The 14,325-nt window shown below is 42.6% G+C and overlaps 1 protein-coding gene across 1 annotated transcript in view; it reads right to left on the bottom strand.

Annotated features, from left to right (window-relative positions):
* The window catches only part of EDC4 (enhancer of mRNA decapping 4), a 2,017,057-nt gene that overhangs the window by 701,861 nt on the left and 1,300,871 nt on the right, over positions 1 to 14,325 (bottom strand). The window contains exon 17 of the mRNA XM_044082055.1: positions 1,991 to 2,138. Within this exon, the coding sequence (XP_043937990.1) occupies positions 1,991 to 2,138 (148 nt within the window). The remainder of the gene's footprint in view (positions 1 to 1,990; positions 2,139 to 14,325) is intronic.

A 14,325-nucleotide genomic window follows, 5' to 3' on the forward strand; every position in this document is an offset into this window, starting at 1 on the left:
TTCTTAGGGGCACCTTTCTGCTCCAGTCAAGGACCCTACGCCTCTCTGGGAACTTACTATGATTCTGCAAGCCTTAGTCCATCCCCCAGTTGAACCCTCAGCCACTGTAAATCTGAAATTTCTCTCCTGGAAACCTCTTATCTAACTGTAGCAATTACCTCGGCCAGGAGAGCTCCAGGCTCTTTCTGCAACATTTCCACATTTAGTTTTTCATAAAGACAGAGTTACCCTACATACAAATCCTTCCTTCTTACTCAAGGTGGCTAAAGAGACTAACATTAATCAATCACTCTAGTATTTTCTCCTCAGTATCAGAACAAAGGAGAGGACACCTTACACATGGTTGGTGTTCACAGACAGCTTCGTTTTTACACCCACAGAACCAAATCCTTCAAGAAGTGCGATCAGCTGTTTGTTTCCATTTTGAACACCATGAAAGGTAAAGCAGTGACCAAAAGTTACACTGGCTACATGGTTGAAAGGCTGTATTACATTTATTTATTCTTCCAAAGGCATTCCTTTATCAGGTCCGATAAGGGTGTACTCTACAAGGTCCATGGCCATGTTTCAAGCCTTTTAGTCTAGAGTTTCTATAAGGACAGTTGTGCTGCTGCTACCTGGTCAAATCCTTCATCTTTCATTAACCATTACAAATTGGACATTATATCCAGGAGTAGAAGTGCTTTTGGTTCTGCTGTACTCTGGAATATCTTTCCTTGATGGCCACCTTGAATTATAGTAGCCAGGGACTCTGTCCCACAGGTTAATGCAATGAAGTGGACAACATCAAATAAAGAAGTTATGTTCTTACCATAACGTTCCATCTGTGTTGCCTAACTTCATTACATTAACATTCTCGACACCCCCCCCCTTCCCCCACCCAAAAATTTCATTGGGAAGCCTAGTAGAAGTTACAAGGAATCATACTCCTTTGGTTGAGCTCCTGATGTTTTATTGTATGACATCTGTTTGTACATTTGATCTTAAGACAACTGCATTACAGTTAATGGACACTATGTTCTTGTTGGCAAATTCGATCTGAGGTACTGTGAGGAAGCGGGGCATTATGGGTAGGTAAGAGGAGCTCAAGTCAGGAGTCTCAAGCTGGAAGGAGGCGGCCATTCAGTTCCGAGCTTTGAAACCATATTTCCACAGGTTAAGGTAATGAAGCTGGACAACACAGATGGAACATTATAAGAACATAACTTCTGTGTGTCTCTAGTTTTGCCTAATGTCGCTGAATCTTACCTTTTATTTGTCCATGATTTTTTTGCATAACACTTCTGATTTTGCCTCGTAAAACTTTCAATTTTCTAGTAAATCACTAAGGATTACAGTCAAACACTATGGAAAACATTTGCTAATATAAAAGGTGTTCTATTAATAAATAAACATACTGCACTCAGCCAGTGTGTAACATTAATATATTTACTTACAAAAAAAAAAAAAAAACAGAGGAAAGAGACCCAGCCTATTAGTGCAAGAAGTACAGGACAGATCCAAATTTACGTCATCCAAATGACAAGTGTGATGATGCAAAGAAAGGAAGTGTCTGTGGAGAGACAAAGTGTGTGAGCAAGAAATAACAGTAAAACTAAACAAAATCCACTTTAGAGCCTTCTACAACTCTGAGTGGTTGCAATTTCTACAAGTAAAACATATTCACAGAGCAATCCCACCTATAGAATCGAGGCAAACTGGTCTCATAACAGCGAATATATTATTAACTCATGCCATCTTCTGGGAATGTCTCCCAAACAGTAAATATTTTCTTGCCAGAAGTGGTTTAACAAAAAACAAAACACTATATGTACAAAGACCGAAAATCTGTTCTGTAACTTTAAAATCTTAAATCATTATGTGACAACACAAAACTCATAACCAAAGAACCAACAGAGTTTTCTGCCTTGTCAGTGTCTTAAGTATGAAGTAACACAAAGCTAGCAACCACTTTATACTTACAGAAACAAAACTACATTCTGTACTGTACCTGAAGGGGCTTGGACGGAAGCTTATCTGGCAGACAAGGGATAAGCATTGAAGTACTACGAGGACTTGTCTGGATATTGTTGCTTGAACTCAACGTGATGCTACTATCAAGAGACATTTTTGGACTTAAGAACAAATCTTCCGATGCTCTGAAAAGAAACACTACTACTTAGAATTTAAAAATATCATCTGAATGCTCACTTAAAATGCTCTTGATCACTTTTTTCATTAAAATGGAACAATTCATATATCTAACTTCCTTCAATGAACACTATGCCAAATGTGTAAAATCTCACTCATTTCCCAGGTGACCGTCTGTGACATGGTTAACATCTGTGGCTTTTTCCAATCAAACACAGCTGTATACCTGCATCACCACTATGTAGCTACACAGTCCCTGCAATCTCCATAACCACTGAACAAAATAAGTGGTGTTCTGGGAACAGAAATGTGGCCACTACTACGGAAATCCAGTGCAGCAGGGATGGGATTAATGAATTACTACAGTTTCTCATAAGGGATTTTCCACCTATTGCTTCCTCACCAACTTGTGCAAACATGCAGCTTGCAGCCAGTTACACTGTCAGGTACTGACAGCTCCAAATTATATGTTGCATGAGTGGTCTAAATCCTCATTCCAGTGTAGACCTGACACACTAGTCCTTTCAAGTAGGTAGTATTACTAAAAAAAAAAAAAAAGCATTAAACACAAAATGTACTTCCAACCAAAATGATTTGATTAAAAGCAATATAGCTGTCCATTTTCTTGCCAAATAATGATAGAAAATACTTAAAAAAAAAAAAAAAAAAACTAGCTCAGACCTCTGCAGAGATAACGAATACCTGTTTGTCACCAAACTGTAAGCATTAATTATTTTTTTTTAAAGATGCCTACTGCAGAAGACAAGCAGAGGGTAAGGAATGAGGTGGACTCCGACTCCCTAGGACCTTAGCAGGGAATGAATTAGCATCCCCATGTAAAGTCCTTACATGTCTGACTTGCAGTTAGTTTCTCCTACTATAAAAGAGTTGCACAGTTTATGCAACATTCTGAGCTTAACGTAAAAATGAAGTCACTGAACCTTTTCATGCCTAGAAAAACCCAAAGGCTGGACATCTTTTTTTCCCCAGATTTATGAAAAATGTGCATAAAATTTTAGTCTTTGCTCTAAACTGGTAGTAACCACCATCCTTCCCCTGACACTCTCAGCAAAGCAAACAAAATTATAACTCGAGCAAGGCAAAAGACACAACAGAGGAGTGGGTACATGCAAGCTCCAATGTGCATCCCTGCTCAAGGATGTGACTGATACTTGCATCAGAAGTGCTGAGCTCCATGCTGAAATATGAAGGGAGATCCTTCATACGTACTTCTAAAGTGCAGGTAAGAAGCACTCTTGCAAGAAGTCAAAGCCTCACTACTGCAGACTGCACATGGGAATATTCTTTGTGAGAAGTCAGTCTCACTGCTGCAGACTGCACATGGGAATATTCTTTGAGGAAGTTAGTCTCACTGCTGCAGACTGCACGTGAGAGTATTCTTTAATAATTTAATAGGTATTTTTGGTTGCCCCTACTGACAATCAAGGACTGGCTCAGATCTGGCCTCCCCACCTCTTAGTGGATGCAACCTAAAAAAAACTTGCATATGGCACACATCTGGGGTTCAGTGTATCGTACAGCTGAGAGATGTAAGCAAACATTTCTTTTCTTTCATTTTTCATCTCTGAAAAATAAATGCCCTCAGCTTCTCTGTCAAAAATACAAAAAACAGTTTAACAGAGAGAATTTCTTATATTCTAAAGAATCTCAGTGAAGAACTGACAAACACGCACAAGTAAGTTGGCAGAAAAGAACCACGCCACATTCTATAGCCTTGCAAAGTCTGCAGACAGGCATTTACATCTGTTGGACATTTACTAATGTTTCTGTGTTTTAAATTACAAAACAGCATCCACAAAGGTATGGTTCTCTATTACAAACCTGCCTAAATATCAGTCAGATGTGCACAATGACAGGCAACACACAAATGGTTATGCAAACTCATCATACTGACACTGGAAAAAAAAAAAAAAAACACCTGGTCCTTTGTCCACAGTATTATAAATGAGGTGAGATGTCAGGGCATCATATGTGGTTCATAAGATGGCGCAAACAAAGTTACTAGTGGTACCCAATAAAATAAATAAATGCATTCAGACCCTAACAGCTAATCTACACAGAACTTCCTTGACAGGGTCTAGGCTGGGAGACCCTTATTCTACCGGTCAGAGTATGGCTTCATTTTTCAGAAATTCTCATCTCTGGTGATGACAATGCAACTGCATGGAAACCACCATAATACAACACTTCAGCAACATAACACTCATTTTCTGCAGCCACTAGCTCACCTAGTCACCCTACATTGAGTGCCTTCTTGCAGATAAAAAAAACTACAATGAAGAACTGTACAACTACTGCAACTACATGATACACAACTGCATACCTAGTCGAGTTACCGTGAAACTACAGCCAGAGAAAGAAGTATGGCGAAAAAAAGGAAAGGAAATCATAACCTATCAAGGAAGGTCCTCCTCATAAATTAAGTGATACAGTAAAGACTTATCTGTTACATTTATTTATTTGCAGTTTAACTGGAAAAGTCCATTGGGCCAAGATGAGCCCTTTTTCAATGGAGGCCCGGGGAGAAAAGCTCCATGTGAATACATATACATATACATACAGTCAAATACATATACATACAATCAAAACGCAAATATAAAAGTATAAGTTTAACAAGCAATATAAATAGACATAGAATCTAAAATTAATAAAGGGTAATATGAATCAGTAGGTTTATAAAATTTTGTGTACCATTTTGTGAAATAACAGATATAGATGTGTAGTAGTTTATGCTTTATATACTAGAAGGAAGGTAACAGAGAGAGGAGGAAGGGGGGAGGATAGGACAGGTTAGTTGGTTGGGTACAGATAGGGTATGGACGATGGAAGTTGAGGTGGAGGTGAAAGGTGTGGGCGGAGGTGCAGTGAATCAGTTTAGGAAGGGTGGGAACAGGAGCATTCCCATTTGGAAGCGAGATGAGAATGAAGTAAGGTTTTGAAGGTAGTGGGGTTCTGGGAGGCACAGATGTGAGGGGGGAGTGAATTCCATTTCCATGAAAGGGAGAAGGACAGAAGGAGTTGACCAGGAGTGCATAGGGGCTTGTATAATTCGAGTAGGTTTTAATTTTTGGAACTGAGGGATCGGTCAGGAAGATGCACGGTGAAGGTAGAAGAGAGAGAAGGACAGTCCGAGGGCTTAAAGATGAGTTTATGGGCAGTAGAAAGATGAATATAAGATAGGTAGATAGGGTGGTCAAGCCAGTTTAAGGAGTGCAGAGAATCACAGTGATGAGAGGAAGATATGGAGCCTGTAGCAAACTATGCAATTTTTTTATAGCAGGTTGCTAGCTTAGATTTGAGGGTGGCACGGAGATTGGTAAGGATAGGAGCAGTGTACACGAGGGAGGGGAGCAAATAAGTAGTGGAGAGAGTAAGTTTAGCAGAAGAGGTAAGGAAGCAATTGTGGCGGTAAAGCATACCAGGTTTTTGGTGGGGTTTTCTTAATAGTAGTTTGGAGATGAATATCAATCTTGAGTTATTCGTCAATAATGACGCCAAGGAGCTTGCTATAAGATACTACTTCATATTTTGACTTGCAAGTAAGAAGGTATTTTTGTCTATTTTGGAGTTTTTAGTAGGGGTGAAAATCATAAGTTTGGATTAAGAGGCACTAAGGGCTAGGTGGTTACCCAACATCCAGTTCTTGGTTTTGATGAAGGCTGCCTGAGTTTCTTGTAGAAGTGTAGGGAGAGATTTAACACAACAGATAATCATAGAGTCGCTGGCATATTGGATAAGTTTAGCATTAGGGATGCAAAGATGGAAGTCATTTATAAAGATGTTAAAGAGTAGAGGGCTCAGTACTGATCCTTGAGGGACACCTGTGAGAGTGTCTAGGAAGGAGGAGGTACATTTATTACATTTGACAGCCTTCTGTCTGTTTGAGAGGTAATTAGTAAACCAGCTGATGGTTGTTGGAGAGAGAGAGAGATTGAGGTTTGAGAGTTTAAAAAGCAATAAGCTATGGGAAATAGTAATCAGAGTTTTGGATAAGTCTAAGAATAGGGAGGATACTATGTTTCCGGAGTCTCGCTCATAGTTGATAGTGTCAAGGAATGCTAGCAGGGCAGTAGTGGTACTATGACCGGGTCTAAAGCCATGCTGTGTTGGGGTGAGGAGGTGATTGTCAAGAAGATAAGGTAAGAGTTGGAGATGAAAACATTTTTCAAGAATTTTTGAGATGGGGGAGAGGATGGCTATGGGGTGGAAGTTAGAGATGTCAGTATTACTGCCACCTTTATGTAGGGGAATGATGAAGGATTTTTTCCAGAGATGAGGAACATAGGATTCTTGGATGGAGAAGTTAATTAAGATGTAGATGGGAAGAGCAACGCCATCAGCAGCTAACTTGAGAAAGTCTGAGGGTAAGTCATCTGGGGCACTGGAACAAGGTTTTAGTTTATTAAGAATTTTTTATGGTGTTGACAGGAACAGGTTTGAGAGAAAAGGGGGGAGGAGTGTGGTATTGGTGGTGGAAGGCAGGGAGTGTGGGGGTGGTGGTAGGAGAGGGGGAAGAGTTTTTGGTGAATGAAGTGGTTAGCTTGGCTATGGAGTCTATGAAGAAGGAGTTAAATTTGGATGCTATAAGTTGCGAAGCTGTTTATATTTGTTCAGGGAATCTGTTGTTTTGAGTTTATAGTGGAGTTTCCAAGATTTGTCGCAGGTGTGCATGAGTTTTGTGGTGTCATTAGAGAGCCAATGGGCTGTTTTACACTTGACTCCTTTGGTCCTGGGAGGGGCACACCTGTTAAGTAAGTTAACAGAGGAGTTAAAATAAGAGACAGCGTCATCAAGGGGAAGAGTTTTTAGGGAGTTCCAGTTCATATGTTTTAAATAGAGAAAGATATGGGGTTGAAATTTGTGAGTGTACAGGTTGATATATAATTGTGTTGTAGATGCATGGGAGAAGGACAGAGAAGTGCAAATGCAGGTAAGTGATTACTAAAGGATTCGGGAAGGGTGCCAGTGTAAGAGAAATTGTTAGGGTGGGAGACTAGTATCCAGTCAAGTGTAGATCCAGTAGTGTTATTTTTAGTGGGTCTGGTGGGAGAGGTGATTTGTTGAGATAAACCATATAGGTTAATATTATGGGAGTAAGAGTTGAGTGGATGGAGGACCAGTTGATATTAACATCTCCTAGGATGACTGTTTCATTACTAATGTTAGAAGAGAACCAGGACAGAATATCTTCAAGCATGGGGAAATTATTGCCTGGTAAAATGTACATGGCAGAAATACATATGTTTTTATGACTGTTAATTTTTAGGAGGGCTATAGTTAGTTAGGCTGTGGCAAATTGAGGTACACGCTAAGTGTAGGGAGTAACAGGGAGGAGGAGGAGGAGAATAGGGCTACTCCACCTCCTTTCCTTGTGTGATGGGGCAGAGTGTGTAGGTAGAGCCCATGTGCTTTGTTTTCTACCACTCTCCAAGATAGTAAAACATGTAAGAAAATATTAGCCTAAAGGGAACAAGAGCTAAATCATCCAAGATGTCTGTCTTGTAGTCCACCAATTAGGGAATACAAGCAATCCCTTTGGTTTGGTTCAAGAGGTTAAAACAGTGAAGGCTTGACAAAAGCAAGTTTAATTTAATACAATGTGATTTGGGGCAGCTGGGTGGGGTGCAAAATTGTAAGAATTATGTTATATGTAGAATTAAGATAATTTCCCTCGTTTTTACAAGAGTAGATGTCTGTATTGATGTCCTTAGCCTGATCTATGGACATTTTTTTAAAGAAAATAGGTTTGAAAAATAAGCCTAAATGATGACAGACATGAAAAATGCTAAGCTTCTTGTATACACAAAGTTATGGCTTCTTTCCCATTAGCAAATGCTCTCAGTGGGACACAAACACTAGGAGATGTCTGTACATTGTATTCTGAGTGACATGTTCAAATGTTCCTTCAAGCATCTGTAAAGTTGTTAGCTGTTTTTTTTTCTTCTAACTGTTGACTACTTTTACTTAGAAACAAGCTGTCTGTAGGTGCAAGAAACTGATTTTCATAGGATCATAGTAAGTTATTAGGCTAATGGCCCCAAGGCCCATACAAGCCTAGACAAGTTAAACCCGTGATCCCAAGGGTATCTGGTTCAGGCAGACACTAAAATCAGCACATCTATTGTACCTGTCCAAGAGGGACAAAGTTGGAGTTCTAAGCACAAACTGAAGGAAGTGAATAAGTAGTAGTAGCCTCCCCAACAGCCATAATACTTGAATGCATTTAAATACAGTGCTAATTAGTTTTTTTTTTAAATTTAAGGTAGCAAGCACGCTTTTTCTTAGGGATAAAATTTAATGAAATCTGAAAGCAGGCAAGCTATTTTTCACATTTGAGAGAGGAACACAATTAAGAAAAGTACAAACAGCAACCATGCAAGTGGGAACACATGCTGTAACATGCGCTTTAGCATAGGTAACCTTCATTTTAGATTACATAATGCCTGTGGGTGCAGCTAATGATTTGAGACAACTGTTTCACTCTGGTGGGTTGAATTTATGTTTTTGAAAATGCAGACCGCTTTGTATGTTTGTTCTACATTAACTGGGGATAGGTGTTGAAAATGCAGTTTTTTGTTTGAGGGTTTTCGTTAAAGCTAAAAGTACTGAGAATGTGACAGAGGTTAAAATGCAGATGAGAAGAAACAACTGTATAATGGATTGGAATGTAAAACAGTAGGTGTAAACAAGACAAAGGTTGAAAATACACATTCAAAAGAACTGCCGTGTATAACAGATGTAAGCAATAGCTTTCTATCACCATAGCTACAAAGTATATATTAGCTTGGAATGTAAAAAAACCTGACAAGTATATAGAAGAAAAGCATAATAAATTAAATTAAGACATGTATTCTGCAATTAGCAGTGCTGCAGGGGACACATTTATATAGAAATGAGCATGTGAATTTGGCAATGAAAGTATTTCAGGGTGGATATTCAGTATCAGGAGCAAAGAAAAATATGAATAATAATATTGATTGTTTGAGAGGCTTCAGTAGTGACAAAATAGGAAAAAAAGACAATAAAGGTAGAGCTGTGGTAGTAAGGTGTTACTGGCAAGAGGAGGATTATGCTGACTTGTATTTACATTCCAGGAAAAAATGCTACTTTAGAGCTTAAAACATTCGGGAGAAATAATCCGCTTTCAGCACAGATTATTATTTATAGGTGGGGACTGAAACTTGATTTGCACAGTGAAGATGTATCAGGAGCTTACAGGGGGAATATAACAGAAAAGGGTAGATTTCTTATGAAATTTGTGAAATATATGCATAGAAGATGTGAATTCAGTAGCAGGAACTTGGAGAGAATGTAATTAATACTCCACAGGGTACATTAACTGGGCTAGACTAAACAGAAATACAATTAATCAAAAGATCAACATATCTCCAATAACTACTTCAAATAATGCAACAATAAAAACTAAGGCAAAATACAAAGTAATAAACTAAAAATGAGGCAGTAGCACTTTCCTACTTGCGTGTCCAATAGAGGAATTTAAGAAATGGGTTCTGAAAATTATTTGAGAGTTATTAGGAAATACAGAAACCCCTTCAGAAGGGCAACTAGTGAGTGAGTCAAAATGAAAATAGAAATAAAAATACAGTAGCAATATAAGAGAAATAAAAATAAATATAGTTAAGTAACAGGAATTACTTTGAGGGTCTGACAAAGGCTAATGTACTGCAGTATAAGGGGAATCTCACAAAACAAGTGGAGGAGCAACTAAAGCGTGATAAAAACTAAACCAAAGCAAAAAGAGCAACCAGTAAAAAGGCAAAACTTGTACAAAAGAAAAAGAAAAAAAAAAAAAAAGAAGAAAACTGGTAGGCAGAGACGTAAAACAAAGTCAGTTTAATAAAACACAAATAATAAACATGGAATAAAACTTTAAAAAACAAGGATGAGCGCTTTCATACCTTCTAGGTACTTCATCAGATCCAACTGAAACACATACAACAAGCAGCATTTGTAATTCAGTGTCTTAGGTCACTTGACCTCAATACTGGTGTAATAGGAATAATTAGAAGTTATGTAGTTACCATAACGTTCCATCTGAGGAGGTGGATTCATTAGTCTGCAACCTGTGGGTTATGGATCCGATATCGGATCCGAACTGGCATGGTTTATCCAGCTATGGATCCGAGCTCTTAGCTCCTCCCCTCGCCCATAATGCCCTGCTCTCCCTACATGACCTAGATCGAGTTTGCCCTGAATTAAAATACCCTAAAAAGGGTAACACATAATATGCAGGAAACTGACAAGGCCAGGGGGATAGGAGAGCGGGATGGTTGCAGACAAATGAATCCACCTACTCAGATGGAACGTTATGGTAAGTACACAACTTCTAAATCTGAAGTAGGAGATTCATTTGTCTGCAACCTGTGGGACAGAGTCCCCAGCTACCTGAATCTTGGGCGGCCGTCATGGAAGGATATTCCGGAGCACCGCGGAGCCAAAGGATGCTCTACCTCTAGATGTGATATCCAGCTTGTAATGAGAAATAAAGGTATGAGATGAAGCCCAAGTGGCTGCTGAACAAATATCATCCAGAGGAATCCTAGCTCTAAAGGCCGCTGAGGTAAAAACTGACCGGGTCGAATGGGCATGGACTCCCTCCGGTGCGGGCCTTCCAGAAGCTTGGTAAGCTAAAAGAATGCACTGCGAAATCCATCGTGACAAGGAGACTTTGGAAATTGGTTTACCCAAATTGAATTTGGCAAAGGAAATGAACAACTGGTCGGATTGCCTATGACCATCTGTCCTGTTAAGATAAAAACGAAGCTGCCTGTGAATATCCAAGGAATGCAGCTTGTATTTGCCCTTGTGCTGATATTTAGGAAAGTAAACAGGGAGGTTAATGGACTGATTAATGTTTGCTTCTGAAGCTACCTTAGGAAGAAAGGAGGGATTGGTCCTGAGGTATACGCGGTCCGGATGGAAGACCAAGTAAGGAGGCTTCATGGATAAGGCTTGAAGTTCCAAAACCCTCTTGGCCGAAGTAATGGCTACTAAAAAAGCAGTCTTCAGGGACAAGAATTTAAGATCTACTGTAGCCGCAGGCTCGAAGGGGGGAGCGGTCAAGGCCTGAAGAACCAAAGAAAGATCCCACGGTGGAACCATCTGCTTGACAGGGGGTCTAAGGAGAAAGGTGCCTTTTAGGAAGATTTTACATAATTTGGCGGACATAAGAGGTCCAGAGTCATGACCAACATGATAGTGTGAAATGGCCGCAAGCTGCACTTTAACCGTTGAACTACTGGCACCATCATTAAAAAGAGTGGTTAGGAAGTCTAGCACTAGAGGAAGGGGAATCGTGAAGGGATCCAGACCCTGCCGCTCCGCCCAAATGGAGAATCGTTTCCATTTACTGCGGTAAACTTTTCTGGTAGATGGTTTATGAGCCACTACCAGGATGGCCTTAACGGGGGACGAGATACCGGGAGTCCTAATTAGGAGTGGAACTGGAGCAGCCAAGCAGTTAGCTTCAGGTTGTCCAGATTCGGAGTTGGTAGGTTCGATGGGTGTGATATCAGATCCGGAATGGGATCTAGAATCCAAGGTGGATTCACCGAGTGAGACCTTAGGAAAGGGAACCAGATCTGTCGAGGCCAGAATGGGGCAATGAGGATCATTATGCACCCCAACCGAGAGGCTTTCTGAAGAACTTGGAGCATCAGAGGCAAAGGGGGGTAAGCGTAAAGAAGACCGGGAGGCCAAGCATGCACCAGAGCGTCTCTCGGGGAATCCCCTGGAGGAGGGATTAGAGCGAAAAAACTGTCGCACTTGGTGTTTAAGGGAGATGCAAAGAGATCGCAACAAGGAGTTCCCCACCGTGCGAAGATATGTTTCGCTACTTGAGCATTGAGAGACCACTCGTACGGGGAGAGAATGGTGCGAATGAGCTTGTCCGCAAGGATGTTGGACCGACCCGGAATATGCGTTGCGATGAGAAAGCGGTTGGTGGAGATCGCCCATTCCCACACTCTCATGGCTTCCCGACATAGAGGATAAGATCTGGTTCCCCCCTGTTTGTTGATGTACCAGACCACCGACATGTTGTCTGACTGAATCGCAATTGTTCCAAGGGGAAGAAAGTCCTGAAGTGCTCGCAACGCCAAGAGCACTGCTCTCATCTCTAGAACATTGATATGCAGGGAGGTCTCTGAGTCATTCCACGTGCCTTGGACCATCCGGCCTGCAAAATGCCCCCCCCCACCCGAGGCGGGAGGCGTCTGTGGTCACCGTGGCGAGAGGGGGAGAAGCACAAAAGGGGCGGCCTCCGTGGAGATCCTGAGAATGGAGCCACCACAAGAGAGACTGTTTGCAAGCCTTGCTGATCGCAATGGGATGATGCAGAGGTAGAGCAAGGTAAGACCACTGAACTTGAAGTGTCCACTGAAGGATCCGCATGTTGAACCTGGAGAGTGGAAGAAGAGATATTGCTGCCGCCATTGACCCTAGAGCCCTCAGGACCAATTCTGCCGGAACTGAGCTGGAGTGGAGGATGGCCCGCACCTGGAGTCGCAGATTCCGAACTCTGTCGGCTGTGAGGAAGGCTCTTAACTCCCTCGTGTCTAACCTGGCACCTATAAAATCTATCAACTGAGAAGGAGCCAGGTTGGATTTTGCTACGTTTATTGTGATGCCCAGGCGGGGAGCTAGATGAAGAAAGGAGTCTCGCGCCAAGGATAGTAGATGCCTTGTTGGGGCGGTAAGAAGCCAGTCGTCCAGGTACGGAAAGACCTGCACCCCCTGAAGCCTCAGGTGGGCCGCAACCACTGCTAATACTTTGGTGAACACCCTGGGGGCTGTGGTGAGACCAAAGGGAAGGACCCTGAACTGGTAGTGACTGGCTCCCAGCCGGAAGCGAAGAAACCTCCTGGAGCGCCTGTCCATTAGTATGTGGTAGTACGCATCCTTGAGGTCTATAGAGCACATCCAGTGATTCTCTCAGGAGGGGGAGGATGGATTGCAAAGTGACCATTCAGAACTTCTCCTTGGGAACTGCCAGGTTTAACAGGGACAGGTCTAAAATTGGTCTTTGGTCCCCCGTCTTTTTTGGCACTAAAAAGAACCTGGAGTAAAACCCTGATCCGATCTGGTCTGGGGGGACGGGCTGGATGTCTCTTTTCCCCAGCAGATGGCCAATTTCTGCTGAAGCGGCCTCCCACTGACCGGGTGGAATGTCGGGGAGGGATCTTAATTTTGGAATGTGATGAAAGGGGATCTTGTATCCTCTGGATATAATGCGGAGGACCCAGCGGTCTGATGTTATGGACTCCCATGCCGCTAGGTGCTCCGAAAAACGTCCCCCCACTGCCTCCAGAGTGGAGCAGTCGGGCAACCCCTCAGGGCTGCTGCGCGGGCCGTTCAGAGAAAGGTTCTCTGCACCCGAAATTCCTGGGAGCCCCTCTGCCCCTGGGGCGGCATCCTCCCTGTCCTCCTCTGCCACGGAAGGACTGGTTATCCGGAGCGGGTTGGGATTGCTGCGACTTCCGGAACCACATCTTCTTCTGGCCCTTTTGGTTCCTAGAGTAGGACCTCTGGGGCACAGAGAAGCAGATTCCGACGGCAGACAGCGTCTTCCCGTCCTTTTCGCTCTGGGTCAAGGTGTCGCGAACCATTTTGCCAAAAAGGGCAGAACCATCAAAGGGGGCGTTCGCGAAGGACGCCTTGAAGGGCTCCGTGAAATCGCAATGACGGAGCCAGGCCTGGCGTCTAGTGACTAGGCCTACTCCTGCAGCTCTAGCGGCTCCCTCAGTAGCATGGGACAGCAACCGCATAGAGGTATTCGTCACGGATCGAAGAGTGGCCATATGGGTGGAGTGCAAAAGTTTGTCCGCCTCCTACATGGACTCTGGGGGGATGCAGCGTATTCTTTAATAAGATCGCGCTGCATCCTGGTAACATGTGCCAAGTAGTTGAGCGCCCTCACCGAGAAGGTCGCTGAACTAAACATTCGCTTCCCCAAGCGGTCCATCATCCGAGACTCCTTGCTCGGAGGATGGACTGAAGGACTCTCCTGGGCGAGTTCCTTCTTGGTGGCTGCTGCCGTCAACATGGCATCTACCGGAGGCCCCTTACTCCAGTGGGCACGGTCTGCAGGGGGGCTAAGGATTCTGTCTGGCCTTTTGGGGATTGGCTCCACGGTGTCCGGTTCCTTCCATGCCC

The sequence above is a fragment of the Protopterus annectens genome, chromosome 8.part1, assembly GCF_019279795.1.
Source record: "Protopterus annectens isolate FY-2018-M chromosome 8.part1, PAN1.0, whole genome shotgun sequence".
Lineage (NCBI taxonomy): Eukaryota > Metazoa > Chordata > Ceratodontiformes > Protopteridae > Protopterus > Protopterus annectens.